Here is a 14,687-nt window from a genome sequence, read left to right as displayed (position 1 = left end):
CCAAATTTAATCAGAATACTTCTAATTAATAGAGAATTCTCTAAGGTATTTTTTTTATACATTGAAATTAATTTACCTTATTTAGTTGAGGTAGACTAGGTAGCTTCGTTGAGGTTGCTCATAAAAGCGGCCAAATCTTCTGACCACCGCGTGGCTACCTAAGGACGGGAGTGTGGGAGTGTTGGAGTGTGGGAGGCTCAGAGGCAATCCCCTGAATTGGCCATGGCGGAACGCCACCTGTTCCTGTGAATATTCCCATTCCCCCGTTCCTGGTTCTCCATTCCCCATTCCTCAGCAATTCCGACACCGCAAAGTTCCATCTTTGGCCCAGCTTTTTGTCAGCCTTTTTTAAATTGAACCTTGGTCCAAAGATACTTCGATACCGTAGCCATTGATCGGCCCCCCCCAAAATCTTTGTGGCTCTTTGTTCAACTTCATCGGCGCCTAGCTCCCATTGTGTATCTTATTCAAGAGTGTCTGACCTTTTGTCTGCAATTGTTACACGTGTCGTCAACAATTCAGCAAACTTGCGACTCCATCTCGAGAATACGAAAAGCAACCCCCCCCAATCCAACAAGCACCTCCTCCAGCGATAAATACCACAATGCACACCGTATACTTCGCCGCTCTGGCAATCGCCAGCCGCGCCCTCGCTCACGGCGGCGGCGACCACAGCCAGAAACCCATAGTCGACGAAAATGCCGATTGGATGACGAAGCACATGGCCGGTATGCAAACATGACAGGAATCCCAAGATATCCGAAAAGTAATACGCGACTGACGTTTTTCCGTCCTTCTTTACAGAGGAGCACCACATGGAAGGCTGGGACTCGGCCTCCTTCTTCACCCTGCACGACTACAACAGCGACGGCGTCTGGCAAGGCGACGAGATCCTCCGCACATACGGCCTCTTTGACGAGACGAATCACCACGTCTCCGAGGAGAAGCGCTTCGACATCCTCCACAACCTCATGGAGCTCCTCGACACGAACCAGGACGGCAACGTCAACCGCTCCGAGTGGGACGCCTTCATCGCGAGCGGCAAGACGCTGCCCGACGTCGGCATGGGTCCGGGACACCACGGCGACGACGAGTACGAGTACGAGATTCACCACTGGGAGAAGTAAGTCATTTGGCGCGGTTCTGACAACGCAGACGAGGAAGAATGAGAAGCTGACGAGAAGCGCACCAATCTAGGTACCACGACGAGAACACTAAGCTCGAAGACCTGACGCATCCCGAAGATATCGAACATTTCAAGAAGCACGAGGAGATGGAGGACGCGCAGGACAGGCAAGAGCAGCTCGACCACATGGCCGTCGTGGAGGAGAACATTCCGCAAAAGTTCCGTCGGTCATAGCCGCTTCGGTTTCCTCTGGGTCGGGGAGGATCGAGGATGACGAGGTGATGGACGTAAAGCAGGATAGGATTTGACGACGTCGACGAGTAAGAGAGATTCATGAAAACGATCATGTAACACTACTAGATCTTGTAATATGTACATCAAAGACGCAGTGCCATACATCGGGCGCGTACGTCTTGACTAATTCGACATGCTCGACCACCGCGGCTCGCCCGCTGCCGCCATCTGTCGCTACTGTCCAGCCGTCGTAAAGGCGTTGGATATGTGAGCGCCGCGATTCAATCTCGTGGACGCCCACGTTCTCGTGCAGATGGAGCCAGCATTCACCCTCGCACGGCGCGGTGATATCCCACGCCGGGCGCCATGTAGGCTCGCTGGTGGGGAGAAGTCCGCCGTTAACGTGTAGAATGTCAATTGCCGTGCCCGACGCTCGCATGTCTGCTATCCTAGGCACAGTCTGCTGGTTATCCTGGAGGAAGATTGTGATTTGCTCATCGCCTGAAAACAGTTGTACGGCTGGGAGAGATAGGTCCTTTCTCTGTATGACTCTGACGCGCCAGCCGTTGGCCACGGCGCCGCGGCGGAGTGCTTCGACGCTCCACGGGTTGAGTTCCCAGCAGAGGACCTTTAGTCCGAGTTTGGCGTAGGAGAAGGTGAAGTAGCCGATGCCTGCGTACATGTCTACCGCCCAGCGGTTCTTGAGCACAGATACTGGTAGTGGACGGCGTGGAAACGTGGTGTCTGGACCGGCTTGGCTGTGAAAGTCGAGGAGGCGCGTCTTCTCTTTGATGTTGCCCCGGCTGAACATTGTCCACCGCGGAGCCCATGTTTGATGTATGCCGTTCTGCTTAGTCGACACCCAGAAAGCTCCCTCAAAGTCTTGAGGCAAGGGGTTGGCGGGGTTGTTGGAGGGGCCAAAGTCGCCGTGGAGGATCTTGAGCCCGCTTGGCGTTCGCAGGATATTCTCGCTCTTTTCGACGTCTAGGCTCTCTAAATCTGTGTCTGTTTGCAGGGGAATTCCTTCGTTGACGGCGAGATGCGTCAGGGCTGTTGAGCCGGTCTTAGAAACATCTCGGAGGATGGCCTCCCACAGGCGATGAATCTCATCGTTGCTGATATTTGGGTGGTTGAGAATGGCTGGCCATGGACCCTTGTTGAAACTTCCGCTGGGGAGCAACAGCATGGGCTCATATACTGTGAACCGTTTGGGCGTGTGCTGGTTGAGGAGAGTCTCGAGCTCGTCTTGGCCCTTCCATGGTTGTGTTTGTGGAGGTAGTGAGATGAGCCAGGCTCTGGTGGCTGCGGATATTGGGGTTTCTGGCTTGGGTTTTTTGCCTCTTGGTTTTTCTTTCCTCTCTGTCATAGTTGCGTTATTCTGAAGAATGGGTTGGTGAAATAAAGTTGCTTATGAATATGCTCTTGAAATTGGAAATCGTGTATTCCTTCATTCGGCGCTGTATACGACCAAAATCTTTGGTGTTGCAAACCGTTAGTGCATTAGACGATTTTACAGGGGTCAGAACGGCTGCCACCTTGAGGACCGTTAGGAATAAGTGCCTTGGGAGTGGGGTGCCGCCAAACGAACAAACCAAAGTCAACCTCGGGAACTCCCTCGTTCTGTCTTCTCATCGTCACCTTCATTTGACCTTTGCACGAACATTTCTAGAATTCAATTGAGAGGATGGACGTATCAACTTTGTCAGCGCATTTGAGCTATCTCAACGATGCTGCTCATCTCCTCAGGGCGTCCGCCCCCGAAACCTCGGCGTATCTCATGAGCCACCACAACGAGCTCATGTTCATCAACACCGTTGAGCAAAACGACATTCAACGACAACACGTCTGCGGCGCCTGCGGTCACATCATGGTCCCCGGCCAGGGCACTACACTCAAGCTTGAGACTGAAAAGGCACTCAAGAAGAAGAGGCGCGGTGTTGTCAAGACCCAATCATCCAAGGCAAAGGTTGAACAGAAGCCGCAGCGGTCTGGCACGCGAAAGCTTTTCAGCTGTGGGAAGTGCAGCCGCACCACCAAGATCTCGTTCCCTGCGCCGCCACCGGCCGTGAGACGCCGGGCCAAAACTGAGCAGTTGCCCGCGAAGAAAAGTCAGCAAGCCGCTGTGGCCGAGGCAGCTAAACCGGCCACGTCTAACTCTAGCAGCAAGAAGCGTGCGAAGAACCGCAAGGCCGGGTTGCAGGCTCTTCTTAGCCAAGCCAAGACCTCGTCCTCGGCCAGGAATCTAAGTCTTGCCGACTTTGGACGGCTGGGTTGAGAAAGACTTTGGCATGCGCTTCCTTTTAACACTCACAACTTCCGGCTTCTTAGCTAAGTCACAGCGTCCACAGCTCCGTGGTCCTGTCAGTGGCGGCCATGACAAACCAGCAAAGCGGGCGGGCTATTCTCGGGAATATTCTCGAAAGTTTCCTGCCTTGGGAGGAACCTGGGGACCCGCTCAATGACACACATCGGTGCCCAGCCTGCAGGGCCTGCAGCTACGATTGCCCCTCCAAAAATTTCAAGACCCCGCCATCGCCATCCCCCGCGACTCCGATATCAAGCACCCGACAACGAAATCCCGTCGTTGCGCGATGAAGAGAAAGTACGACAGTTCCCAAGAAACACCTACCAACAACAAATCATTCGCCATGGCCGCTCCCGATTCCAATACCACTCCCAACGAGTTCTTCCAGGCCATCGGCTCCAAGGTCGATGGCAGCGATGACCAGAAGGTTGTCGAAGAGATTGAGTCTCTCTGCATGAACTGCGGAAAGAATGTGAGGATGCGCTACGTTCCAACTATCTGCTTGTCTTACTAACTTGGCGTCCAGGGAAACACCAGACTGCTCCTGACCTCGATCCCCTACTTCCGCGAAATCATCATCATGTCATTTGCCTGCGAAGAGTGCGGCTTCGCCAACAGCGAAGTCCAGCCTGCCGGCTCCATTCAGCCCAAGGGCACACACTACGAGCTCCGCCTGACCGCGATGGAAGACTTTGCGCGCCAGGTTGTCAAGTCCGATACGGCGACCGTCAAGTTTATCGAGCTCGACCTCGAGGTGCCCGCCGGCAAGGGCCAGCTTACAAACGTGGAGGGTCTCCTTAGCACAATCATCGACGATCTCGACTTTGGACAGGAGGCGCGCAAAGAGCAGATGCCCGAGGTCTACCCCAAGATTGCCGAGATTATCGAAAAGGGCCGCGCCATGCTCGCCGGCAGCTCTTTCCCCTTCCGTGTCACCGTCGACGACCCCGCCGGCAACTCCTTCATCACACCCGACTTGAAGGACGGTGTCGGCAAGTGGGAGAAGCACGAGTACCTCCGCAGCGCCGAGCAGAACGAGGCTCTGGGCATCTCCGCCGCACAGGCTGACGAGCTGGCCGCCGCTGCCAACCCTGGCTTGACCGCCGAGGGCGACATCGTCCCCAACGAAGTTTACAGTTTCCCCGCTAGCTGCCCGGGTTGCATGCACTCATGCACAACACACATGAAGATGGTTGACATTCCCCACTTCAAGCAGGTCGTCCTCATGTCCACCGTTTGCGACGAGTGCGGCTACCGCTCCAACGACGTCAAGACGGGTGGTGAGATTCCCGAAAAGGGAGAAAAGATCATCATCAAGGTCAACGGCCAAATCGATCTCGCCCGCGATATCCTCAAGTCCGAGACCTGCGCGCTCGAGTGCCCCGAGCTCAACCTGTCCGTCAACCCAGGCACCCTCGGCGGTCGCTTCACCACCATCGAGGGTCTCTTGACCCAGGTCCGCGACGACCTGAAGAGCCAGATCTTCCAAGCCGACGGCAGCTCCGGCGGCTCCGGCGGCTCCGGCGGTGACTCACTTGATCCTGCAGAGAAGACCAAGTGGACCACCTTCTTTGACAGTCTCGACGAGGCCATCAACGGCAACCGCGAGTTCACCGTCGTCCTCACCGATCCCCTCGCCAGCAGTTTCGTCCAGCCGCTCGTCGACCCTCCCGCGCCCGACCCATCTATCCAGCGCGAGTACTATGACCGTACACACGAGGAGGAGGAGGAGCTTGGCCTGTTAGACATGAAGGTGGAGGGGTATGAGGAGGAGGCTGCCAAGGAGGCTGAGGAGAGGGAAGCGGCGAAGAAGATGGATCAACTTTTGGACGCCAACATGGGCAAGAGCTCATAGGACGGTGGCGGACGAGGGTGGGAATGAGACGAGCGGCATGACGTATTTGGCTTTTACGTGAGGAAGGGAATGCGGGCAGTTGCAGGGATTGATAAAAAGAAGTACATGATGATGATACCTACGCATAGACGGGTTATTGAAAAGTTTTTTGAAGCCTTGGAAACATCTGGCGCGATTTGTGATTCTTTCTACGTGTGTCAACTGTCCTTGGTGGATGCCCACCTACTAAGATGCGCCGACGAGAGGAGTTTCTGGCAGGTAAGGTCCGGTATCATCCGTCCGATGATGCTTTTTTTGCATCTTTTTCTCCATATATAAACGCCTGGGAAGCGGGGGTATCTCATCGTACCAAAGACGAGTAAAAGAGTCTCTGATGCGAGATGGTTGATGGGCATTTTGAGCGATAATGAATAGTTCCTGCTAAAGGCTACTTGGTCTCTCCTTATCACACAGCGTTCTTAATACTTGGATGAAGGTTAGCTGGTCACTTTAAGTCATGCTCCGGTGGTAGTCACGTATTTTGCTATGAATATGTGCGAGCGTTCAAGTGGTATCGAGAGATTATTATTAGAAATAGGTTTCTTGCCTCGTCTATCACTCGAACGTATCAACTTCACATAGACATATAGCAGAATACCTCGTTGTAACGCCCATGTCAACGTTGTCGGAACACAAGTTGGGTCTTACTGCAAGCATACAAGACTGAGCGGCTTTTATAGCAGTCCCCGCCCACTCAGTCTTCTACCCCCTTTTTAATGGGCCTTGCAGATGGTGTGACGACTCAGGTCCTCACTCAACATGCTCGAGATCGATCGCAAGCAAATGAGCCAGGAGTGGCGATCTTTCACAGAAAGGAAGTCGAGGTTTGAAGGGGGAGCTAGTGTAAGCAGCTTCAAGACGAAAATTGGCAACCCCACATGTGTAACTCATGGTTCATTTGCTCCAAATCAAGCCATCGGCAAAACTATATAAAAACCCTCATGTCTATGAAACTAATAGTTCACATGCCTTTTCTCGCATAATTGCTCTGCTTCCTAAGCTTCGCTCCTCTCTGCAATTGCAGTTAGTAAAAAGGCGTTCACAGTTTACCCACGTTAAAAGGGGGGTTCATCCTTACCATGTACAAAATATACGGCAACGGCACAAACGCAACCGCAAAAATAGCCAAAATCATGCTCGACCCGAGAACGTCAAACCGGTAATACATGGGCGGTATAAACAACGGGAACGTAGCACCGCACATGGCGTTAAACAGCTCATTCCCCGCCAAAACAGAACTGACGTGGTCAGGGTACGACTCGGCGAGGTAATTCAGAATCGAGATATACAGCAACAACCCACCCGCCGTAAAAAGCGAGGAGCCGACAATGGGCACGAGGTAACTTATCTCGGGCCGCGCCGTCCACCCGAACCAGACTAAACTGGCAGGGATAAAGAGACACCCGACCATGGCTGGGTGGAGGTGCTTCTCTGGCTCAATGTTTCCCTCGCGGTCGAACTGCGGCTCGATGCGTTTGCGATAATAAAAAAAGAAGGGCGGGATCGTGAGGAGGACGCCTACGATGAGTCCTAGGAGCGCGATGCTTTGCTTTCCTGTGCCGAAGTGGTATACCTCGCCGTAGGCTTGCGGGAGGGCCTCGAACCAGATGTACATGAGCCCGTAGGCGAATGCGCTGTAGAGGTTCAGGAAGAAGACGGCTGGCTCGGTGAGGACGAGGGTGAAGGGGCGTACGAGGTGGGCTTTGAAGATCTCGCTGCCGGCGGTGTAATCTGCGCGTAGCTGCGCTTCGCAGACGAAGCCTGAGTCTCCCGTGACTTTCCGCAGACGCATGGCCCTCCGATAAAGAATGTTATCCGCGCTCGTCTCGGGCAGCAAGAAGATGAGCACCACCAGAATCCAGGCCGCTAACCAAGACACGATCCAGGCGGACCAGGCCCAGCCTTTCAGCTCGACGGCGAAGCCGCCGACGATGGGCCCTAGGGTGGGACCGCTGATGCCGATGAGGCAGAATGAGGCCATTGCGTAGGTGTGTTTGCGGGAGGCGAACATGTCGTTGAGGGTCCCGCCCGCGGAGCCGAGGACGGGGGAGCCGAAGAAGCCTGCGAGGAAGCGGAAGCCGAGGAGCATGCCGATGGAGGTGGCGAGGGCGATGGGGATCTGGGCGAGGCCGAAGATTGTGAGGGCGGGTATGTAGATTTGGTTGCGGCCGATTTGGGGGATTTCGGAGAGGGGGCTCCAGACCATCTTGCGTTTTTGTCAGTATGTGTGTGTGTGTGTGTGTGCCGATGAGGATAGGGGAGGGGGGGGAGGGAATAAATCAAGCGTAGACTCACTGGTCCGAGACCGTAGCCTAGGACAAAGACTGTCAGGCCTAGGAGGGCGACGACTTCCGAGACGCCGAATTGCTGGCGGACGCCGTGGGTGCCGACGGTGTAGATTGATGCGCCGGCGTAGACGGCGATGACGAGGAGGCAGATGTGGAAGCTGACGATGGCCTTTTTCAAGACGGACCAGTTTCTTGGGTTCTGTGAAGTACAACCTTAGCTTTAATGTCAGGGGGGTGGGATAGTGAGAAAGGGGGGTTGGATTTCTTTCGCTAACCTCTGGGTCATTTGGCAAGAACTCGACGAGATGGAGACCCTTTCTGTTCTCGATGCCATACTTTTCCCACGTCGTGCGGCTGATTGTCTGGTTGTTGGGCAAGTCGCTGTCTGCTTTCTCCGAGTCTAGTGAGAATTCTCGGACCTGAGTGTGTCTTGAAGCGTACGAGAGTCTACGTTTCCAAACAAATGAGTTAACCATCGACATTTTGCCCCTTTCCCCCCCCCACGAGTGTCGTTGTCACTTACCCCGAGTTTGAACGATCATAGCCGCTTTCCGTGTATCGCTGACGGATCAAAGGATATCTCTCGTCAAAGTATTGGAACGCCGGGTGTCTGGCCCTGGTGACTGCTCGAATGACGTGCCATGCCCAGGTATCTCGAACGAGCTCGTTGAAAGTCATGTTGTCGCGCGTCGTATCTAGTGTCAACTTCCTCGCCTAGCAAAAGACTCAAATGTCGAGGTAGAATTCAAGACACGTCGATCCTCTATATGAAGAGGATAAGAACGTACAGAAACGAATTCGAGGCGGTAGTCCGTCAAGTTTCAACTTTCTGAATTGTCTAGATGACCGTCATCGTCCTAAGCAGCGAACAACGCGAAGAATACGTGTTTCTTGATAGTTCAAAAAAACGTTGATGGCCGCGGATCCCCGACAAAAACGCACTGATTTCCACTTACCCCCCTTCAAGAAGAACCGAAGTTGTGGGAGCCGTTGGAAATTTGTTTCGCTGCCTCCGGGGGAGAGGCACACGCCCCCCCTCCTCTACTTGCCCGAATACGTCCAGTGTGAAACTTTGCAAACTGAGTTGCGCAAATGTGTTCAGTCGGGAAAGAGGTGTGGCATGGCTGAGCGGTACGGGCTCATCCCCATGGACAATGCACTGCCTATGGCGGTAAGTTGCTTCGAGCATCCTTTTCCCAGGCTTCCGGGCGGCGCTCCCGGCTCGAGTTTCCACTCTTTTCGTCCCGTCCGGTTCTGCGGATTAGCCCACCTACCGGTATGGGGCCGTGTGTCCCCCCCCCCGCGACTTTGGCCAGAACTTGGTCTTGGCTAACTAAGAGTGTTTCCATGCGTTTGACGTCACTGAAACAAACTTGATCGAATCATCGTACAGCTGGAGAGAAGTTGAGAGAGTCAAATACACTGTCGACGAGCCTTTCATTTGTTCAATTAGTCAGGTGGTCACGCTAGACGGACGATATGTAGAGTATTTGAGAATCATGTCGCTTGCTGTCAAGCTGTACCCAACTCTTTTGGCGCATCTAGCACTGATATTCAGTCATTACTTTGAATTCTTTGCTTGATTTCGTGTTCCAAAGGCTGAATCAAGACAGGAAAATCTCGTCGAGGCAAATCGTCTCGCATCAGCTGAAGTTGAAAAATCAAAGCGTTCGCAACAGAGGTGTAAGTTGACAGCCTCCCCCCCTCCCCGCCGTGAAGTGGGGGGTGGTGGCTTTCATGCGTGCAGACCACAGTCGGCAGGGCAGCAAGCTCGAGTCGGCACCCGGAGCTCAATGCACCGATGCCGGGGGCCCCAATGAAGTGGTCCACCACGCAACCTTAAACCTCCAGTCGCATACGTCCAGCATGCATACAGCTGCTGGAAGCTAGCTTTTGCGCCGTTGACAACACCAGACGACCACACAACGATTCGAGTTCGCAATCGAAACCACCAGACAAACATCCAACATGTCCGTCACATTACATACGAATCTCGGCGACCTCAAGATCGAAGTCTTCTGCGAGAGCGTCCCAAAAACAGCAGAGGTAAGACCACCACTTCCATCATCCCAATCATCCCAAAAACTTCCCCCTTCGCATCCCACCCGCGGCCGACTCACCAACCACCACCAACCCCCCAAATCGCATCGCGAGACACTCCACCAAACAGACGACTAACCCCTCTCCTCTCTCTCCTCACACAGAATTTCCTCGCCCTCTGCGCATCACACTACTACGACGCCTCCCCCTTCCACCGCCTCATCCCGAAATTCATGGCCCAGACCGGCGGTCCCGCGCACCCCTCCCCGCCCGACAACCCAAAGGGCGGCCGCTCCATCTGGGGCGGCGTCTTTGACGACGAGATCCGTCCGGCCCTCAAGCACGGCGCGCGCGGCGTCGTGTCCATGGCCAATAAAGGGCCCGGCACAAACGGCTCGCAGTTTTTCGTGCTCTTTGACAAGGCGCCGCACCTGGATGGGCTCAATACCGTGTTTGGGCGGATCATTGGCGACGATAGCACCGTTACGCTGGGCAAGATTGAGGCGGTCGAGGTGGATCGGAAGAATCGGCCCAAGGAGCCGGTTGTGATTGAGAGGGTTACTGTTCATGCGAATCCGCTTGCTGGGTGAGAGAGAGAGAGAGAGAGAGAGAGAGAGAGAGAGAGACAGGGGTTGGTGTGTTGAGGATCGTGAGGGAATATGAAGAAGGGAGGTTTCGTGTATGGCTTCCGTGGGGGAAGGGGGCCGGCCATTGGGAGGGAAAGGGCCCCTGAAAAGCTATGATACCCGTACGTCAAACGGTTCAAGACTGTCCTGACGGCACACAATTGTTTAGATGAAAAGAAAGGACTTTTGCTTTTGCCAACCCTCTCGCTCGGCCAGCTAGGGGCGACCTGTTGTATCCTGTAAGGGGCCTAGCCGGCGTGTCTGATGCTGAGTTCAGGTTGCCAGGCAAGAGAGTGACTGAGAGCTTTACCGAGGCCTTGGAAGATGAAGGACCCGCGAGTCCAGAGTTTGAAGAACCGGGGGAAGCAGTAGAGGCCAGTTCTGCACTGTGGTTCTTTCGGTTCTTCACCTCACTTCTACCAATGGTACATCATCTCATAAAGTAAACCCGTTATTGTTGGCGAATGATCTAGGTGCTTGAAGTGTGTCAGAGAGAAAAGCAGAACAAACTAATGTAAAGTATGGCTCTTCTGTGCCTTCCACTTCCACATCAACTTTCCGCCTTGACATGTTGAAGCTGCCGATCAAGCTCAGCTCAGCGGGGATATCAGCAACAAAACATCCCCATCACTTCAAGCATCATCCAAATCCAACATCATTAGAAAGACACGTCTAGACACGGGTATGCAAAAATCAAGAAACATGATCCATAATTCGCCTTCGCTATAAGATACCATAACAAAAAAAGGCGTCAGCGTACAAAGCCAAGCCAGCCAGGTGAAGTAAACAAACTCAAGAACCCTATGATGCAAACAGAATATACAGAAATGTGGTGCAGCCCAAACTCCGCCTATGTGAGATATGGCCAGAGTACTAGGATCAACAACAAAAGGGAGGGGGTTACCAAACAATAAAATGACGAGGGGAAAAAAAGTTGTTTGACATATCCTCCATACGGGTCATTGACACCATAACACATGTGTATGACCATTCATTTATAACTGCCGCTGCATTCATGGAGCCGGCGCAGCAGCGGCTTTCTCCGGCTCGCCCGCCGCCGCCGCCGCTTCCGCCGCCACCTCTCCTTCCTCTTCCTCTTCTTCTTCCTCTTCTTCCACTTCTTCGTATTCAACCTCCTCTTCCTCCTCCTCGCCCTCCTCCGCAACGATACCATTTTGCCTCTCCCAGACCTGCCTTCGAATCATATCATCCTTGGCCGTGCGCGCCCTTTCCACCTCCTCGAAGCCGCCAGACTTCTTCAACTTGCCCTCCTCGACAAAGTTGGACAGCTCCCTCTGCAGCTCGTTACCCTTCCGGCCCTCAAGCTCCTTCTGTCTCAGTTTCTCCGCGCGCTCGATGGCCTCAAGGCGGTTCTCGTGGTTGGGCTGAAGAGCCCTCACCTCGCCGAGAACACCATCCTTGGCCGCATTCGGGTCGAGGTTGTTTCCGATACCGTTCAGCCCCTTGGAAAAGTTACGCGCACTGCCGGCGCTGGCGCCCGTCCCGTTGTCCTTCAACTGCTCCTTGGTAGCCTGCTCGACGAGCGCAAAGGTCTCGGACGCCTTCTCCAGGTCATCCTGCAGATCAATCATGAGATCCTCCATAAGGCGCAGCTCATCACGGCCCTTGCACACGTCCTCAAGCTCCTTCTCCCAGATCTTGGTCCAGATGGGCTTCTCTTCCTTCATGTAATCCTCCACCTTCTTGAGCTCCTTGGAAAGCTTCGTGATATCCATCGCGACAGTCTCCAGTTGCCTAGGCAGGGGCCGCACACCACGGAGAACCACATCCTTGCGGAGGTCTTCGACCAAATCTTGCAAGTCGTCGACCTTTGTGACGAGCCGATCGGAATCTGTGTTGAGCTGCTCGCGACCCTTGGTGACGTAGGCATGGCCAGTCTCGCCATCAATGGTCGGTATCGAGGCCTTGACCACCGCCGCCTTGACGTTGCTTGCCTTGCTGCGGATGGCTGACATGGAGCCTTGAATCTCCGACTGGAAGCTGGAGTAGGCCTGGCGCATGACAGCGAGGTCACGTCGCAGAGTCTGGATCTCGGTGATGTGTCCGGAGGCAAGCTTACGGCCGCCAGCAAGGCTCACTGACTTGGATCCATCAGCAGGCGCAGACACAGCCGGAGGGGCGGCAGCAAGCCTGGCCATCTCCGCAACCGCCTCTTGCTGACGTTCCGAAACTCGCTGAAGGGCCAGACCCTGGTCGTCTTGGTTCTGCTTCACATCCTGTACTATCTTCTTCAGTTGCCCGATGCCCTCGTCGATGTGGCGTTTTACTTCATCGAGCGCCTCGACATTCAAAGCTAACACTGTTCGGTCCTTTATGTCTGACAGGTCTTCAAGTTCGTGCCTAACCCCGGATACGGGGTCTTGTATATAAATCTCTGGAAGATCAGCACCGTTGGAGTGCGTATTCCAAGAGAACTTTTCGATAAAGGCCAGCTGAAGGCGTCCGATCGAGAGCTCGCTGTACCCCTCAGGCAGCACAAACTTCTTGACTTTGGACTTGTATTGCAAGAACAACGTCAGCTCCGTGGTGAGCGGCGGAGACTGCTCGTGAAGGAAGCTGGCATCGCGCTTCTTCTCCGGGGTCTTGACCCCCGGTGAAACCTTCGGTTCGTCCTTGCGTGGTGGTTCAGGCTTGCCATCATCGTCGTCAGGTGACATAATAGGAAGATCATCGCTGAGAGGGCCTCTCAGGGTAGCGCTGGGTTTTGGGTACTTGTCCTCCGGCGTTTGAATCGTTGGACTTTCGGGCCTGCCTGCCGACAGCTCCGCTGCGGCCTCATTGTTGATTCGGCTCGGTGCCGGAGAGGTATCTAGTTGTGGCTGCTTCGAGGCCCGATTTTGGCGGAGCGTCTCTCGGGTCTGAACAGCACGCAGAGACTCCCGGACTTCGCCCCGCCCGCGGTTCGGTATCGGTGAGTTTTGTGATGGCAGCATTGGTACGCCATTCATGGCACTGCCTAGGTGCTTAGATATTTGATACTGCGAGTAACGCCGAGAAGCTCTTCTCTCCAGGTCACCGCCCTTCTGCAAAGCCGCGAATGCGCTTGATTGCTGCTTTGGAGGAGGCGGTGGCGGCGGGAAAGAGTCAACGTTGACTTCTCCAGATTGCGCAGAGGGCATCGTCGCCTCATCTCCGGGGTACGGAGGCATGACGGGGATGTTTTGCATTGTCGTGCTAGACATGGAAGACTGCTCCGAGTTGACGGAGCCGCGCGACTGATCTCTCGGGGGCAGGTGGCGACGACTTGGAGAGGTGCTTGCTGGGGCGGCACCGGCAGATTGGGAGGATTCCCTCTGAGCGTCTGGTCGATAGCCATTCTGAATGCCCTCCTCCAACAGATTCGTTAACCCAGTGTTGCCACTGCCAATCGTGCTCGTGCTTGTCGTCCGCTCCGGCGCGCCTCCTGAGCCCCCGCTTTCCCTGTCTCGTGGTTGTTTTTGCCGCAGCTTTTGCTGTTTGCGCTTCAATCCATGGAGCAGGTTGATGATGATGTCTCGAATCCGTGGAAGGTATTTCTCCAAGCTTTCGGTGCTCGCTTCTTGGCTCAAGGTAGACTCTAGTATGCTTCGTAACAGTTCGGGAACGTTGCCCAGGTCGGAGGTATCCACGTTGATGGCAGTGAAGGCTCGGCATGCCATGTTGAACTCGTATCCTAGTCTGACATACACATCGGACACCTGACCGTCAGTAGCTTGGCCGCGCGACCATTGTGTAAGGGTTTCCAGTAGTTGTTTGGTTGCGACTAGCAGGTGGGTGACGCTCTTCTCAATTTGTGATAGAGGCATGGCTGAACTGCTGGTAGAATTCTGTAGATCGAAACTCGGTCAGCTGCTGGACAGATAAAAACAGTGGTGGCAGAAGCACATGGGATCGTTGCGCAGCCATCGTATCTGGTGGAAGCTCGAGAATGACTTCCTGGTTGCTGGAATGCGTAATCAGACTCACATTTGATCTCCGCATCCCATTTGGCGGGGCGGATCGGTTTGAGGCGTTGGAAGCTCTCGGCTGCATACCGGTACCCGGTGATATTGACCGGACGGGCACATTCGGCGGCGGCCCAGGTTCGGCACCTGGGGAGCGCCGTTGCATGCGCTGGGAAGAGGTCGGCGCCTGCATCGTAACTCAAGTCGGCGGGTTTCCTCGTCTTTGCGAT

The 14,687-nt window shown here is 54.5% G+C and overlaps 7 protein-coding genes across 7 annotated transcripts; 4 read left to right on the top strand and 3 right to left on the bottom strand.

Moving 5' to 3' along the window:
* Nucleotides 1-376: 376 nt before the first annotated feature.
* Nucleotides 377-1,362, top strand: BDP81DRAFT_185417 (uncharacterized protein; the record flags this gene model as incomplete). The annotated part of the gene is made up of 3 exons (XM_060582342.1): nt 377-728; nt 805-1,123; nt 1,198-1,362. The coding sequence occupies exons 1-3, from the start codon at nt 605-607 to the stop codon at nt 1,358-1,360; spliced, it is 606 nt and encodes a 201-aa protein (XP_060448534.1). The 5' UTR covers nt 377-604.
* Nucleotides 1,363-1,469: 107 nt separating this feature from the next.
* BDP81DRAFT_313479 (tRNA wybutosine-synthesizing protein) lies at nt 1,470-2,726 on the bottom strand (the record flags this gene model as incomplete). The annotated part of the gene is made up of 1 exon (XM_060583895.1): nt 1,470-2,726. One exon carries the CDS (start codon nt 2,724-2,726, stop codon nt 1,470-1,472), a length of 1,257 nt encoding a protein of 418 aa, XP_060448533.1.
* Nucleotides 2,727-3,044: 318 nt separating this feature from the next.
* BDP81DRAFT_391961 (uncharacterized protein) lies at nt 3,045-3,635 on the top strand (the record flags this gene model as incomplete). Its single annotated transcript, XM_060587630.1, has 1 exon — nt 3,045-3,635. The coding sequence occupies one exon, from the start codon at nt 3,045-3,047 to the stop codon at nt 3,633-3,635; it is 591 nt and encodes a 196-aa protein (XP_060448532.1).
* Nucleotides 3,636-4,008: 373 nt separating this feature from the next.
* Nucleotides 4,009-5,520, top strand: BDP81DRAFT_391960 (ZPR1 zinc-finger domain-containing protein; the record flags this gene model as incomplete). Its single annotated transcript, XM_060587629.1, has 2 exons — nt 4,009-4,137; nt 4,192-5,520. The coding sequence occupies 2 exons, from the start codon at nt 4,009-4,011 to the stop codon at nt 5,518-5,520; spliced, it is 1,458 nt and encodes a 485-aa protein (XP_060448531.1).
* A 1,000-nt stretch (nt 5,521-6,520) lies between these two features.
* On the bottom strand, nt 6,521-8,525 carry BDP81DRAFT_447509 (major facilitator superfamily transporter; the record flags this gene model as incomplete). Its single annotated transcript, XM_060592193.1, has 5 exons — nt 6,521-6,571; nt 6,638-7,765; nt 7,855-8,046; nt 8,123-8,294; nt 8,371-8,525. 5 exons carry the CDS (start codon nt 8,523-8,525, stop codon nt 6,521-6,523), a joined length of 1,698 nt encoding a protein of 565 aa, XP_060448530.1.
* Nucleotides 8,526-9,776: 1,251 nt separating this feature from the next.
* BDP81DRAFT_369923 (cyclophilin type peptidyl-prolyl cis-trans isomerase/CLD) lies at nt 9,777-10,964 on the top strand. The gene is made up of 2 exons (XM_060586599.1): nt 9,777-9,893; nt 10,052-10,964. Exons 1-2 carry the CDS (start codon nt 9,816-9,818, stop codon nt 10,475-10,477), a joined length of 504 nt encoding a protein of 167 aa, XP_060448529.1. The 5' UTR covers nt 9,777-9,815; the 3' UTR covers nt 10,478-10,964.
* A 562-nt stretch (nt 10,965-11,526) lies between these two features.
* Nucleotides 11,527-14,650, bottom strand: BDP81DRAFT_313365 (actin interacting protein 3; the record flags this gene model as incomplete). Its single annotated transcript, XM_060583884.1, has 3 exons — nt 11,527-13,353; nt 13,474-14,340; nt 14,480-14,650. The coding sequence occupies 3 exons, from the start codon at nt 14,648-14,650 to the stop codon at nt 11,527-11,529; spliced, it is 2,865 nt and encodes a 954-aa protein (XP_060448528.1).
* Nucleotides 14,651-14,687: the final 37 nt, after the last annotated feature.

This window comes from Colletotrichum phormii (assembly GCF_030913505.1).
Source record: "Colletotrichum phormii strain CBS 102054 chromosome Unknown BDP81scaffold_5, whole genome shotgun sequence".
In the NCBI taxonomy this organism is placed as follows: domain Eukaryota; kingdom Fungi; phylum Ascomycota; class Sordariomycetes; order Glomerellales; family Glomerellaceae; genus Colletotrichum; species Colletotrichum phormii.
This window is presented reverse-complemented; position numbering and strand designations above follow the sequence as displayed.

Bases quoted from the DNA above. Each gene is read 5' to 3' on its own strand.
- BDP81DRAFT_369923 (XM_060586599.1), top strand. From the start codon at position 9,816: ATGTCCGTCACATTACATACGAATCTCGGCGACCTCAAGATCGAAGTC. The intron at 9,894-10,051 runs GTAAGACCACCA...CTCCTCACACAG, and splicing joins GCGTCCCAAAAACAGCAGAG to AATTTCCTCGCCCTCTGCGC.